The sequence below is a fragment of the Erpetoichthys calabaricus genome, chromosome 14 (genome assembly GCF_900747795.2).
Source record: "Erpetoichthys calabaricus chromosome 14, fErpCal1.3, whole genome shotgun sequence".
NCBI classification, from domain to species: domain Eukaryota; kingdom Metazoa; phylum Chordata; class Cladistia; order Polypteriformes; family Polypteridae; genus Erpetoichthys; species Erpetoichthys calabaricus.
In genome coordinates this window covers 26,682,586-26,698,737 of record NC_041407.2, presented here as the reverse complement: position 1 = coordinate 26,698,737, position 16,152 = coordinate 26,682,586, and the positions used below count along the sequence as shown (strand labels likewise).

Here is a 16,152-nt window from a genome sequence, read left to right as displayed (position 1 = left end):
GTAGCCGGCACTATACTACCGATGCGTGTAGGGTTAACAGCTGCGGTGAGTTCAACAGCAATGTCTGCCACTTCTGTTTTCCATTTTGTCATGGTATGTTAAACACTAGACTTTAGACAGATGAGCCTCTCTTCTGTTTATGTGGTCCAAGGCCCCATGTTGCCTGATGTAATGTAATGAGTTCAGGGCAGCCTCTGCCTTTTTTTTTTTCTCTTTCTTTTTTTTCTATTCTGTTTTAGTATGTGAAAGACAAGCCTCTCTTTTGCCAGCAGAGTGCAAAATACTGTACGTGTGTTCCTTATTTCTTGTCACTGCATTCTATGCATTGCACTTTAGATGAGCATTCATTGGTTGTCGGGTCTCATGCACACAGAGTCCACCCTTATGACTAAAGACAAAATCAAACATAAGTCGCAGAATAGTTTGTTTCAATTGTTGGGCATGTCACATTAGGCGATCAGCTTCACCGTCTCTGTTTCGCTAAGATTATGTAAATGAAGGCTATAGCTGAAAACTGCTGGAAAAGTCGTCTAATGTGACATAGGCCTAAGCTGTATGCAACTTCCACGTGTACAACTCATATTGTTAAACAAATGAAAATCACTGCTTACATCTTTATGAAACTTCATCCTCTTTTTTTCTTGAAAAGGTCCAAAATCAACTCCAACATTGGTAAAGGGTGTTTCATTGTGTAACAAATGATCTTCTGGCAAATCTGCCATTATTTTGTTCACCTGCCTTAGCTTTTTATATCTTTGGCAAATTGTGTACTCAGAAAATTGTTTACCTGATAATAGAGCTAGCTTGAAGTTTAAAATATTTGTGATGCAACTGTGTGAGCATATAATTGGGCCTGCTGTATTTTCATGGAATGAGTGGAACTCACAAAGTTCATTATTGAATTGGTCTGCTCTCACACTCTAAACTTCAGACACGCAGATCCCATCCACTTAGGCACTCATTATGAGTGATACTTGCACAGACTCACTCCTCAGTACTTCCACATGAATGTCCCCGGATATAACTTAGACCTAAGGCTATCTTGGTGCCCAAGAGTAACCTAAACACTTAAATATCCTCGGATATACAAACCAAAGGAGGTCATTATTGACTTCAAAAAGGACAAGGGCAGTCATGCTCCACATCATAGGCTCCCCTGTCCTTACATTAAGATGGTTACTGGGTGTCCAAATCACAGACTGCCTTTCATGGTCAATGAACACCACCTGCATGCTCTAAAAGGCCCAGCAAATGCATTTTTTTCCGAGGTGTCTAATGATCTTTGGAGTACCGCTGTGCTATTGAAAATATCCTGACCAGATGCATCATGGCATTGTTTGGTAATCTGACTTGCCAGGATTGCAAACTCCTCCAAAGGATTGTCTGTACAGCTTCTAAAATCATTGAGGCTGACCTTCCACAGCTTCATACCATCTACTTAACCAGATGTCTGAGGAGAGCTGAATCATGCATCTCTGATAGCACCCATACAGCTCACCCCATTTTCAATTCTGCATTCTGGGAAGTGCTACCCGTGCCTCCCCACTTGCTCCACCTGCTTCAGGAAGAGCTTCTTTCCCCAGGACATAAGGGCACTTAATTCCCAGCAACCTCATCCTAACTGCCCAGCACTGTGTACTGTTCCCACCTGCTGGTTTATGTGTAATTGTGTATGTGTATGTTAACTTTTTTATTAACTCTTATTTACTGTATTTATTCATTAATCTTATGCTACTATTATTTATACAGCACTTCAGCTGTGGCACAAGAATTTCGCTATGCTCCTGCAGTGTATGTGACAATAAAGATCTTAATCTCTAATATAACCTAGTCCTAAATGCTTGACACCCTTTGATCCCCAAGAATAGCCTTGACACATGGAGGCTAATATACATCACTTAAAAACCACTTACCAACTAATGATACTTTAGTTTCACTGTGGTGTCCACCATATTTGGTGTCTTCCCTCATCCTGCTAACCCTGTAGAAAAATAGAGCGGCAATCTTCCACTACACCAGGTCCCTGTATTTACTTTATTACTTTGCTCACTCTGGATATAAAGACAGTATAGACCTTTAAAAGCAGCATGGTATTTATTAAAATAAAATAATACAGTGATCCCCAGCCTTTCGTGGAAGTTACGTTCCAGACCCATCAGCGATAGGTGAAAATCTGCGATATAGAAAGACCATATAAATAAACATTTTTTTATAGTTTAAACCTTAAAATACCCCTCTAACACGCTTTAAACACATGTAATCTTATTAAAACACACTTTGTAAACACATATGATATGTGGATGTCGGGCTAAGGATATGAGTAACATCTCTCTATTATAAAAAAAAAAAAAAAAATCTTGGCAGGGAGACCAGGGAGACGAAGCTTGATCTTCTCAGAAGACACTTTGACGTCCTGCGAGAGACATTTTAACGTCGCGCAAGATAAGGCAGTGAGACAGAAGGACAGCTGCTGTACAGGCTTTTAAATGATCGACGCACAGAGTGAAAAGCAGAACAGGCATCTTGGCAGAAGCAGCACAAAGCCAGTAGCGGATCCATCCACTTCTCCTTAGCGTGCGTTCAGCTCCCCCCCTTCACAACGCGAGTGGGAGAGATGCGAAGTGGCAGGAGCGTAGCGCGCCTCTCGGGGGGGGTTGAGCAAAGCGATCAAGACCAGATCATCTCGGAGACACACTTTGACGAAACGCAAGACTAGACATTGTAACCTTAGGAAGAAAAACCCATGAGACGGGGACTTTTGCACGTCACGCCCTACTTACAAACAATTTAAAACAAGTTCACTGACATGTAACCTAGCAGTTGTTGGAATGCTTTTGGCAGACAAACTTCAGGTGCTCCCAGCTCTTAAAACAGTGACAAGCAGAACACGGCAGCAGATGATCCGAGCACTTCTCCTTAGCGTGTGTTCAGCCCTCAAACCCCCCCTCCCTTCAAAACTCTAGCGGCAGAGACGCGAAGTGGCAAAAGGACAGCTGCTGTACAGGCTTTTAAGTGATTGACACAAAGCGCAACAAGCAGAACACACAGCTGTCCAGCAGCTGAACCTTTCACATCCCTTTAGCGTGCGTTCAGACCTCCCCTTCACAACGCGAGCAGCGTTATTAGTGACACAAGAAAGAGATTTATCCACGCCCAGGGCAGGAAATAAAGGACAAATATTGTTTTTACAAAAGTTTTAAACTAAAAATAAAAATAATGCATATGTAACAATCTCTTTAAATTGTTTATCCGGTAAACCAAACCCGAGCGAGCGAAGCAAGCAGGGGGCAGAGCCCCCTAGTAATAATAATAATAATATTAATAGATCCGCGATGTAGCGGCAGATCACTGTATCAGTAGTAGAAAAGAAAATAGAAAATATAGACAAAGTTGGGATGTGTGCATATTTATTATTAGAAAGCATACTGAAATTTAGCAGCAGTGTCAAAAGAGGATGTTGTCCTGTGCGGCTTTTAGATGTAGGAGTCCATCATCCGCAGTGTGGTTTCTGGATGATAGGACTGAAGGTGTGCTAGTCCTTTGGTTTCCTAATCGGTTCTTGATGAGGAAAAAAATAAATTTAAGTGATTTTAGCATAAGGCTGCAACTAAACAAAATGTGAAATAAATGGAAGGGGTCTGGATACTTTCTGAATCCACTGTATGCTCTGGCTAATTGAACTTGAATTCTGTTATGAAGCTTCTTCCTTGCCTCCTGATGACCTTCTTCTGGAGGTAAGTGTCTAAAGCCTCAGGCATGGTCTCTTATAAATTGCTTTAATTAGTGAGGCTTTATCAGTGTTAAAATTGCAGTCCACAAAATTGTCAAATTCACAAATGAAAAATGAACAGGCCATCAGGATGCAGTAAAATGTTGACACATGTATGTTTGGAAGACTTTTGTTGTTCTTTAAGTGCCCTGTTGCTTATGCTTTGATTCTGTAGCTAACAATTATTCTATCCTGTCCCTGCTTGCTGCCATGTTTTGTTTGTACCGCTTCAGATCTTGCCTCTGCCGATAAGTCTGACTCAACCAGACTTTCTTCTTTTTTTTTTTTTTTTTTTTGTGTTCTGTTTTTATATGAGACATAGTTAGCTTATTGGTATCATACCTCATAAACATTTTTAGTTTTTCTCTGAATTCTGCAATTGCTTCATCAGTTGCTATCTGATCCCTTTTGGCCTTTAGCTGTGCTCCATGTTCTAAAACTTGTTTTGTTAACACTTTAGTTTAGGTACTGCAATAATACACCCATTACTCATTCACACTTATGTAACAAGACCTTAACAAAGCTTCTTTTGGTGTTAGTAACAGTTACAAAGCATCAGCGCAAATGATTATTTATTTGATTAGTCATGCTCTGTAAGTGTTATTAAGACCCAAAGAAGTATATGTTAAGGTCTTATTATGTAAGAGTAAATGAGTAATAGATGCATTTTTGCAGTACCTAAACTAAAGTGTTACTCTTGCCTTTTTTTTTTTTTTTAAATTTCGGAGCAAGTACCAAGTACTACAAGACCTGCCTCTGCTCTTTTTGAGCACTGAGGCATTTGACTATGAGGACGAAATGGATAAGCGATGTGACTTTTCCGAGCCAGCTCTTAAAATGCTGTCTCCAGGCTTGATATCATCTTGTAATTTAGGCTTGATAAGTTCTGGGCAATTCTGACATATTATTATTCTGATTTTCTAGAAAATACAGATGCATGTTATATACTCTGTGTTCTCTGTTTCGGGTGATTGCATTTACAATTTTTATTTTAGATAAAAACACATCACAGTGCTTTTTCATTCCTCATTAGCAGTCAAAGGCAATAATTTCTGACTGAGTTCTTCAAAATCTTGTTGTACTTTATATAGCTCATCTCCCTTATTTTGTTGCATTTCTCTTTATCTGCCTTAAACTTTCAGAGAAAGTTGCAAGAAAGCTGAATGGCCTTTCCTTTCTCCAGCTTCTTTAAGCTTCTCGGCTTATTGGCCTTTCTTTTTTCCGGCTTTTTTAAGCTGGTCAGACTCTGAGTTGCCTTCTGTTGGCCTTTCTACCAGCGTCACAGCACTGACAGAACTATGATCATTATTCATTGTAGTGGATGGGCTTCAAATGCAGGGGTTATTTAAGACTGCAGCAGAAGGCAGGTTTCTTTCATATTATCCAGCCCTGAAAAAGGGCCCCCTGTCACAGCTTCTTAGCGCCATTCTACGTTTGATGCTGATCAGCCGGTCAGCATGAACATTTAAACAGGCAAGTTAGTAAGTTAAGCACAGCACCTTCTATGAACGGCCACTTTTATTGCATTATTTAGGTACTAATTTCTTTTTTTTTTATTTTTTTTTTTTATAAATCTCTGGTTCTTTATCTCTTTCTGTAATATTAGCTGACATATCTGGCAAGTTTCCTGACCTCCAAATATACAGTAGCTGCTGTTTTCCAATGTTTAAAAAATCCAGCAGTTACAAGCGTCAAATATGAAGTACACTACCAGTCAAAAAAAGTCTGGGCACAAACAGAATTTTCATGTTTTTGATAGAAATTGATAGTTTTTTTCTGTCCAGATAAAATTAAATTGATTTAACAATATAGCCAAGAGATTACTAGTATTTCTACCAGCCATTACTGCTCATAATAATTACTGATTTGTAATTTATTATTCGGTAACACTTGCGTTTTTAGCAATACCTAAACTAATCTCTTACTCATTTACTATTGTAGTGTATATGTGACAAAAACTTAACAAATACTTCTTTTGTCTTTATAATGCTTACAAAGCATCAGTAAAGTATTTATTCATTTCTGCAATGTGTCCTACTAACAAAGCATCATTTTGGAGTGGTCTGAGGTGACTTTCTCTTTGTATTGCATTATTAGTGTAAGACTTGTGAATTCTTTATACACTGCCTGGCCAAAAAAAAGGTCACCACCTGGATTTAACTAAGAAAATAGCTAAGAGCCTTCCATTGGATAAATACTGCCATGTTTAATATGTTACAGGTGGTAACAAGTTATTTAACTGATGCAGTGAGTAGCTTCTCATTTCTTAAAACAAACCATCCTGCGGTCATGGAAAAGATGTTAAGCTGTTTCAGAAGAGTTAAATTACTGGCCTTCATCAGGCAAAGAAAACAACTAAGTAGACTACTGAAACTACTAAAATTGGGTTAAGAACTGTCCAACATATTATTAAAACTTGGAAGGATAGTGGTGAACCATCATCTTCGAGGTAGAAATGTGGTCAGAAAAAAATCTCATGTGATGAGATTGTGGTGATTACTTAAAAGTTTGGTGAAATGAAATTGTAAAAAAATCAACAGTAGAACTTTTGGCTATGATTAATAGTGAAATTAATAGCATTTACTCACACACAATGCAAAGAGAACTGAAGGTACTGGGACTAAACAGCTGTATAGCCTTAAGAAAACCAATTGTCAGTGAGGCTAATCAGGGGGAAAAATGCTTCAGTTTGCTAGGGAGCATAAAGATTGGACTCTAGAGTAATGGAAAGAAGGCCATGTGGTCTGATGAGTCCAGAGTGAAGTGCACATCAGAAAGGGTAGGAAGAGTTGAGGATGAAGTGATGCACCCATCATGTCTAGTGCCCACAGTACAAGCCTGTGGAGTCAGTGTTATGATATGGTGTTTCTTTAGTTGGTCAGCTATAGAGTCAGCAGTGTTATGTGCCCAAAAAATTAGGTCAGCTGACTACCTGAATGTACTGAATGACCAGGCTTTTCCTTCAATGTTTTTTCTTTTCTTCCCTGAGAGCACGGGCATATATGACGAAGCCAGTGTTCATATTGCGATAGAGTGGTTCAGGGAGCATGAGACGTCATTTTGACACATGGATTGGCCACCACAGAGTCCAGACCTTAATCCAATGGAGAATCTTTGGGATGTGCTGGAGAAGAGTTTACGTCGCGGTCCCATCATCATTACAAGATATTGGCGAAAAGTTAATGCAGCTCTGAACGGAAATAAATATTATTACATTGCATAAGCTGCCATGCTGTAATTAAAACTAAAGTCGGCCCAACAAGCTATTAGAGTGATTTTTTTTTTTGGCCAGGCAGTGTATTAACAAAAGTAATTTTACCACCATGGCCATATGCCATACCACCTAGAGATGAATAACCGATCTACTGATGTTTTATAAGTGTTATGAAGACCAAAATAAGCTTTTGGTAAGGTCATGTTATATCAGAGTAAATGAGTAAGAGATGTATTTTTGCAGTACCTAAACCAAAGTGTTTATTAACTATTATTCACATGACTCCAAAGCCCCATTTTGAGCCGCCATTCCTTCAGTGCTCTTACTTAACAGAGGAAAGAAAACTCTGTAATTGCTGGCCTTACCAGTAAAGTTTCAAAGAAAAAGCCAAATCTGAAACTGATAAATAAATGGACAACATCAATATGGGCAAAAAAACAAAAACAAAACACAATTGGATGGTATAAAATTAATATTATTATAAAGTAACATTGGCACTGTTAGCTGTACTAGGACGGTGTGTTTCGTAGAATCTGACCATAAGATTAGATCTGGTCTGAGTGTGGTCATTAGTAATGTGCTGTGGAAACTTGAGTTGTTTTCCGAAGTCCTCAGCCATTTTCCAGTCACAAGCTGTGAGCAAGACTTAGGTAGATGATGTCGTGCTGGTTAGGTGTTAGTTCTCCAGCTCTGAAGAAGGTGGTCAAAGAATATTATAAAATCACCCTAACCATTGTAACTCATTGATCCTCAAAAAAGAAGCTGGACAAAAATGCACATTAACCTTTACCTAGGAATACAAAACAAATGGGTTCAGTGACAATAAGGGTTGGAATTCATTAATTGTGAAAGGATGGTGTGCCAACCTGGGAGGTTTTAAATAAATTGAGATTATCTGGTGTGATTGCGCATGTCTCTGTTGTTCTTTGCACTCAAACTCTGGTGGCTCCAGGTTTATTTTGGCTACCATGTTTTTCTCATTGTCTTCAGAGGAACAGCGCAATGGTTTGGTGTTAGTACTGAATGTGAGGACAAACAACAAGAGTGGCATCGCAAAAGCTTGAGGCACTGTAGTCAACGATACGGTCCTCTCAAGGCCCAGTACCGAGAGACAGAGTTGCCAAGCCAGGATGGGCAATCATTTCAAGCCCTTGAATCTCCAGTGCCTAGTCGGATGCCCAAGGTGAGCCTTGTTGTTTGTAGGGGTAGATTAATGTCCACTGGCATCAGTCCATCATTGTCTTTGTCTTTTTTTTGTCCTAAGATTGTGGACCCTCTGGCCCGTGGCAGAGCCTTTCGATATCCTGATGACACAGACCAACCAAGAACACCCCACCCAGTTCATCCACCCCTTACTCCTGGAATGGCTTCACTCAGTTCATTCACCAGTGTCCGTTCTGGGGTAATGCGCCTGCCTTGTCGAAAGCGTGAGTCCGTGGCCAAGATGAGCTTCCGTGCAGCAGCGGCTCTTATAAAGGTGAGTGTCCGCACTGCTGCTGCCACCTCAGAGGCATTGTTGACCGTAACCTTCGAGGGAATATGTCGATTAGTCTTCACTATTGAGGCTTTTGTCTTGGCAGTAGAATTTGTGGCACTTTGGTCCTCAGTATCTCTTTCAGGTGCCCCTGTATTGAGTAGAGTTGGGAGTTTGTCAGACCATGAGTGCGGTCTTAAGGCTTATTTATACTTCTGTGTTGAGCGCTACGCTGTTGAGTGCAGTACTTCTGCATGTAGCCACACTCCAGGCACATGCCTGAATGCTAGCTTGCAGCGTTTGTAGCACACAAGAAACGCAAATGATCCACTAAAATGCAGGCAGTTTTTGCCCTCTGAGGTCACAGTTCCTTTTACTACACATTTTCTTTTGTTGGTGAACATATTTGTTTCCCCGATTATTCAGTTTTTCATACATTAGCCGTTTTCCAGACTGATGTTAGCTGATATTTTGCACCATAAATTAGCCGCCATAGTCTTTGTTCTGTTGTGATGAGATATCATATAAATGTGTATATTTTCTAACTTGAGAGAGAGAGATTGAGTCTCTCCTCAATCTGCTCCATGATTATTTCAGTATAGTGGAAAATGAACAGAAACCCATTTCAAAAAATGCATAGTTACCAAACTGGCCAGTCAGAGTTGTAGGGTCTATGTTGGGTCCATATCAGTGTGACACACAGGCACAGTTTTGAGGATGTGCGCGTCTGGTTAAGCCGTAGCTGTGCCGTAGTTTGGTGCAGAACTATAAATCAGCCTTTAGATTTGCTCTTAGGGTCTTTAAGTTTCTGAATTTAACATCTGTCCAGAAATGACAATTGGACAAAATGGACAAGTGATTACATTCTCCGCATTTTCACCTATATTTTCAGGGGCGCCCAATACTGCCTAGTCCTGTGCCACAATGGAAATGTTCTCGACGTAGCTTTGTGAGGCCAAGCTGGCAAGAGGATGAAATGGTAGATGGCACCGACACTTTAGACTCTTCCTTTTTCAGTAAGGTAGGATACTTTGTTTCCTTAACACTCTTAGACTTGAGGAAAGGTGTTGCTCTCTATTCTGTCAGCCTTTACCTATTCTGGTACGCAGATGGACATACATGAAGAAATGTACTCCATGCCCGATGATGTTTTTGAGTCCCCACCACTGTCTGCTAGTGGCGTGCCTGCTCCACCTCCACATTTTGGGTTAGAGCCCCAGACCACCCACAAGTGAGTTTGTTTCTGCTATTACTATCAATATTGTTTTTTAATTCATGTATTCTGTGGTCAAATAGATAAGATTCTGAACCATTGCATCACTAACTGTCCTTTCCTCAGGAAAGAAGTTATACAGCTTCCTTCGCTGGGGACAGCGGGACCCCGGCGGGGTCGTCGTATTGCTTCACAAGTGAAACACTTTGCATTTGACAAGAAAAAGCGGCAGTATGGGCTGGGTGTCGTAGGAAAGTGGCTGGACCGCACATATCGCCGCAGCCTGAGCAGCACAGTGCAAAAGCAGTTAGAGGATGTTCATAGCCACAGGTTAGACCTGTCCTGGGGTTTTGTTAGGAGCACCTTGTGTCCTTTCCTCACTCACCATGCATGTTTTTGCAGGCCTTACTTCACCTACTGGTTGACCTTTGTTCACATAGTGATAACCATTTTGTCGATCAGTACTTATGGTTTTGCTCCCATTGGATTCGCTCAGCATTCCACTACAGAGCTGGTAAGTTTGTCTGGTCGTGTCTTATTTCATTTGCTGATCTACACCTAGTTTGGTCACTTACAACAATACTAACTGGGCACTGTCAGAGCATGTTAGCAAGCTGCACAACGAGGTTTGTCTTTTCAACAGGTTTTGCGAAACAAAGGTATTTATGAAAGCATCAAGTACACCCAGCAAGAGAACTTCTGGTTAGGACCTGGCTCGGTAAGTCTTAGAGACCTAGTTTTGAATGTCTACAAATCTAAAAAAGAAAGGTTAAAAGTTGTTTCCACACAGAAAAAGAAGGTAAAAGAGATAATGTTTTGGCTATGTGGCTTTTAGCAGGTGTGCACTTGAAAAGGAAAAAGCATATACTGTATATGTGGCTAAAGTTCATCTGTGGTAAGAGCTGGTGGTCTTGGACATGACAGCTGTCATCCGATCATCTCCCAGTTGTATTCAATGAAGAACAAATATGGTGACTGTGTGGGCCAATAGTGGCACATAGTGGTCATCCAGGAACTGAAGCAGGTGTCATGCCACATGTGTCCGAGCATTGTCCTGTTGGAATATGACACCAGAGGACCTTTAGAGAATAGGGTACCACCTCAGCTTCCAACACCTCTATAATGTATCATTGGAATATGTCACAGTACTGGCAATGGGTATGAGGGAACAAGAGTTGAACCCAATGGCATCCCACACGATACACTTCCGACAAAATGCCTGCCTCCAGGACTCTTTCAGTGCAGTACCTCCATACACAGATCTGCCCATCGTGGTGCAATAAAATGAACAGGGACTCTAATGCAGTGCCAGTCATCCTGCCATTGGCATCACATTGTTGGCAACATTGCAGACTCCTCCGGTTGAGTATCAGAAGTATCCAAAGCAATGGATGACAACCAAGAAGGCCCTACTGCTGTAAATTGTGCCAAACATCCATTGATGTGTGACAGACCCCCAACTATTGAGCTGGGGTCTGGGATGAGGCTGTTCAGTCATGATTGACATGGGCAGAAGATGTCTGTAGCCTTGTTTCATCTGCCCTTACTTTGTTCTCACCTTTCTCTCCTATATGTGTTACCCTCTTTCTCCATTTCAGTTGCACAACTGATGAAGGCCATACAACTGAAATTCTGTCTTTTACTGTCGTTTCAGCATGGATATAAACTTAAACCTTGTTTTAACTTTGCAGACATACACTGACACAGCCCTACACTAACTATTCTGTCTTCACATTTGTTCGAGTACACATTGGGTTCAAATTCCTAGATTCCATATTATGTTGTATGATTTCTTTCTTAGTAAATCTACAGACCTGCATACAAGGATAGCTCCTCCCTGCTTATAATTCTACTTGGAAAGTCAGTGACAAAAGGGTGATGAGCCAAATCTTCATTCTCCCTCTGTTTTTGGAGATTCTAGAGGGTTTGCACATCCCAGATATCTGGTTCTCTAAGCTTAGGGTTGCACACCTCCACTTTGACACTTCAGTTTTGGATCTTAGCACACTGTAAAATGGTTAGGATACTTAGTTTCGCTATGTAATGTATTTTTTGTTTTCCTTAGGATGCCTTAATTCACCTTGGAGCAAAGTTCTCTCCTTGTATTCGGAGGGATGAACAAATTGGTCTCTACATAGAAAAGGCCAGGGAAAGGGAGCGTTTTTCAGGCTGCTGCATCCAAAATGACAACTCTGGCTGTGTGCAGACTCGGCGTCAGGACTGTTCGGTAAATCTATCTTACAAGTCTGTGCTTTTTATATTGTACTTCACAACAATTATCAGTGAAATATGCAGAATGTGAACCATCACAGTCATAAATCTTTCTTTTCCTCACATTTTGTCCTTGACATTTGAAAAATTTTTAAATTATTATCCAAAAACTTTCAGTGCGAGGCCATCTCATAGATAAATGAACTAAAGTTTGCTTAGTCTAACACATTGGGCAGCATTTGTCTATTTTGGATAAAAAAATTTAAAAGCAAATCCATCACTTGGCTTTAATTTTTATCCATAGGAAACTCTGGCCACCTTTGTAAGATGGACCAACAACTCTGGCAATCTGAATAATGCAGACACTAGACCATCCTCTGTAGTCTGCCATCAGGACCCTAGGTAATGTTGTGGATGCCATGGATCTTCACATTCTGTCCCCTCTTTCTTATTCGACCCTGTTGGCTCTTAAAATTGTAATAACAAGAATGACATGATAAATCAAATAACATAACATACATTGTATACGTGAATAGAAGTACAGCTTGGTCATTCCTGTGAAACACACAATAATCAGTATTTTGTGTGTTCATCATGGGTATAAACCTATTATACTTAGTCTGGCATGGGCAGGAAGAGATGCTGGATGATGTTTTTTGTGGAAAACCATGTCATGAAGCCTTTATATGTAGCCAGAGTTCATCGTGGTAACCACTGGTGGTCTTGTGTATTCCAGAAGTCATCTGACCATGTCCAAGTTGTGCTCAATGGGGAGTAAGTATGGTGAATGTGTGGGCCAGGGAAGAAATGGCACATGTTGGTCATCCGGGAACTGTTGGATGTTTCATGCCACATGTGGCCAAGGATTGCTCTGTTGGAATATAACACCAGAGAACCTCTGCAGATAGGGTGCCACCTCAGCCTACAGCACCTCTGCTATGTGTCGCTGGCTAGTCAAGGTACTGGCAATTGGTATGAGTGAACAAGAGTGGAACCCAATGGCATTCCACACCATAAATACCTAGTGCTGAGCCTGTATGGTACCACAAAATGCATGCAATCTGAGCCCCTTTTGCTCTCTGTACACAGATCTGTCCATCATTGTGCAACAAAATTAATCTGGACTGTTCTGAAAAAGAAATAGATGCCAGTCATCTTGCCATTGATGGAATTCTTGGCACCATTACAGATACCTGTGGTTGAATGTCAGTGGGTATCCAAAGCAAAGGGTGGCAAGGGTGGCAAATGATGTTGAACACCCATTGATGTGTGACAGACACCCCCACTGTTGGGCTAGGATCTGTGGTATGAGTGTTTGGCATATCACTGACATGCATAGGAGATGCCTGTTCCCCTATTCGTTTGTTTGTCGGGCTGAACCAGACCCCTTACTTCAGTGTGTCTGACCCTCCTCTACCCATTGATGCCATACTCTCGTTGCTGTGCTTACATTCTTTCCAACACGACTGCAAAATGTACTGGAAGGATAATCCACCTTCAGGCATTCACACAACTCCCTCTCGCTTGGAGTCCAAGATCTGGTTGTGTGCTTCTTGTGTTCTCTGTCGGAAAGTCTGGATCGTGTAACCAACATACCTCATTTACATATGTGCAGGGCAGCGCTTGCAATCATTTTGACACTCTACCATGACCTATCCATCCTGCAAGTTTTGAACTAATATGACATGATTTTCTTCAGTATTTCAATTTTAATGGCCAGTAGTGCATTTAACTGGGGTTCTCATTTAGACATTTAGTTAATTCCAACTTTGGAACCTTTAAAACAGAATTTCCAGTTGAAGGTCTGAAGTGGATTAATGATTGCCTTAAGGAACTGTTTCTACTTAGACTGTATTTGATAGGTTTTTAATGTGCCAGCAATGTTTTTTTACTTTAATTTTGCTGGTAAAACATTAATTTGTGTTATTATCCTGCAAGTGGTTGTTGGAAACTTTTTCCCTGCTCATTCTTAATCTCTGTATTTCCAAAAATGTACTCAACTGTTATACACACAGTGGGTTCACAAAGTATTCACAAAGTATTCAGTGTGCTTTCTGCACACTTTGTGTTGTAACTTTAATTTAAAAGGATAAATTTCCCATTTTTCCTATTGATCTACAGTCAATTACCCATAGTGACAAAGTGAAGACATGTTTAAAAAGGTTTGCAAATTTATTAAAAATCAAAAACAGAAATGTTTAATTCATATAAGTATTCAGACCCTTATTACATTACTTTCTTCAGGTTCGTTTGGTGGTAATCACAGCTTTGAGCCTTCTTGGGTTAGACTACAAGCTGTGCACACCTGTTTTTGAACAGGTGCCATTCTTCCTGGCAGATCCTCTCAATCTCAGATTAGATGGGAAGCATCTGTAAACTGCCATCTTTAGGTCTCTCCACAGATGTTCTGTCGGGTTTGAGTCTGGGATTTGGCTGAGCCACTCAAGTATTGTCACAGACTTGTCCAGGAGTGTTGTCTTGGCTGTATGCTTCAGGTCATTGTCATGGTGAAAGGTGAACAGTCACCACATTCTGAGGTCACATACACTCTGGAGAAGGTCTTCTTCAAGGACTTCTCTGCATTTGGCTTCATTCATCCTTCCTTTAATTCTGACCAGTCTTCCTGTCCCAGCCACTAACGAAGCACCTCATAGCATGATGCTGTGACCACCATGCTTCACTGTAGGGATAGTATTTTGCAGGTGATGCGCAGTGACTGGTCTTTCCCCAACGTAGTACTTGGAGTTCTGACCAAAAAGTTCAGTGTTTGTCTCATCAGACCAGAGAATCTTTTTCCTCATTCACCCAGAGCCCTTTAAATACCAATTGGAAAACGTTTACACAAGAGTGGCTTCCATCTAGTCACTCCACCATAAAACTCCTAAAGATGGAGTACTGCTGAGAGGATTGTGCTTTCAACCAGCTCTCTCAACCCCCGAAGAGGACTTTGTAAGGCTCTCTTAGAGTGACCATTGGGGTCACCTCCCTGATCAACACCCTTCTTGCCTGTTTACTCAGTTTGACCAGGTGGCCAACTCCTGATGGTTCCAAACGTCTTCCATTTCACAATTATTGAGGCCACTGTGCTCCAGGGAACACTCAAAGCTTTAGAAATTGTTTTATCGCCTTGCATGATCTGTGCCTCACCATAATTTTATTACAGAGGTTCCTTCAACTTCATGGTCTAGTTTTTGTCCTAACATGCATTGTGACTAGCGGACCTTATATACACAGGTGTGCCACTTGCTAAATCCTCTTCAAATCAATTCAGTTTGTCACATGTGGACTCTAATCAAATTCTAGACACACACTTAAGGAGAATTACAGCAAACAAGATACACCTGACCACAATTACAGTAGATGTTCCACAGCAAATGGTTTGTATACTTAATGTGAATGAGAAATTTCAGTATTCAATTTTTAATGCATTTGCCGACTTTTCTTAAAGCCTGTTTTCACTTTGTCATTATGGGCAACAATGGCAAGTGTATCCAAATAGAAGTGAATGCACAATCCAATAAGGTGTGCAGAAAGTGACTTTCTGAATCCACAGTATGTGTCTGCTGCTTGCTGCTGTATTTACTTCTTGATGATTCATGAACTTGTGTTATGGCTGACAGGACTTGTGAAGAGCCAGCTTCTGCACCCCCTCATGTCTGGCCAGATGATATCACACAGTGGCCGGTAAGTGGCAATACAGATGTGAAAGGTTTAGATAATCTTCTAGGAAACTAATTTATCGATATTTTAGAGCAGGGGCATTCGACTGTTCCGGAAGGTCCACATTGACTGCAGGTTTTCATTCCAGCCAGTTTCATAATTAGAACTCGGGCCAAGCAGATAATGAAATTTAGTATTTAATTCCGTGGCTTCCTTTCTTCCAAGACAAATCTTCATCACATTTCAGATTTTTTTCTTTTCTGACAACATTCTCCATATGTTTTGCGGTCTAGAACAGATTTGTACCAATTGGTTCCTCCCTTTCCTCTCATTGTATCAACACAAATACTTCATGATACATGTGCCCAGGTTTAAATGGAGACACGTTAGCTGGAGAGCTGGGCCCACATTTGTAAAACTTTGCTTAGATTGCATGGTAAAAATTTGGTTATGCTAAGAAGGCAAAAATGGTGCACTTGCAAAAAAGAAAAATTATGTGCTCCAGGTTGCATGCCAAGTTCCTTTCTAAGTCTCAAGTGAACTTAAAACTATGTGCTTGTTCACACATTTTTAGGCACTCCTCATCACCTTCCACCAGTACCCATGTATGA

At 40.7% G+C, this 16,152-nt stretch overlaps 1 protein-coding gene across 1 annotated transcript in view; it reads left to right on the top strand.

Moving 5' to 3' along the window:
• Positions 1-16,152, top strand: part of LOC114664771 (inactive rhomboid protein 2-like) — a 55,609-nt gene that overhangs the window by 27,422 nt on the left and 12,035 nt on the right. Inside the window, exons 4-13 of the mRNA XM_028819030.2 lie at positions 7,974-8,166; positions 8,248-8,460; positions 9,350-9,478; positions 9,567-9,688; positions 9,797-10,000; positions 10,073-10,184; positions 10,314-10,388; positions 11,736-11,897; positions 12,186-12,283; positions 15,502-15,565. Of these exons, the coding sequence (XP_028674863.1) occupies positions 7,974-8,166; positions 8,248-8,460; positions 9,350-9,478; positions 9,567-9,688; positions 9,797-10,000; positions 10,073-10,184; positions 10,314-10,388; positions 11,736-11,897; positions 12,186-12,283; positions 15,502-15,565 (1,372 nt within the window). The remainder of the gene's footprint in view (positions 1-7,973; positions 8,167-8,247; positions 8,461-9,349; positions 9,479-9,566; positions 9,689-9,796; positions 10,001-10,072; positions 10,185-10,313; positions 10,389-11,735; positions 11,898-12,185; positions 12,284-15,501; positions 15,566-16,152) is intronic.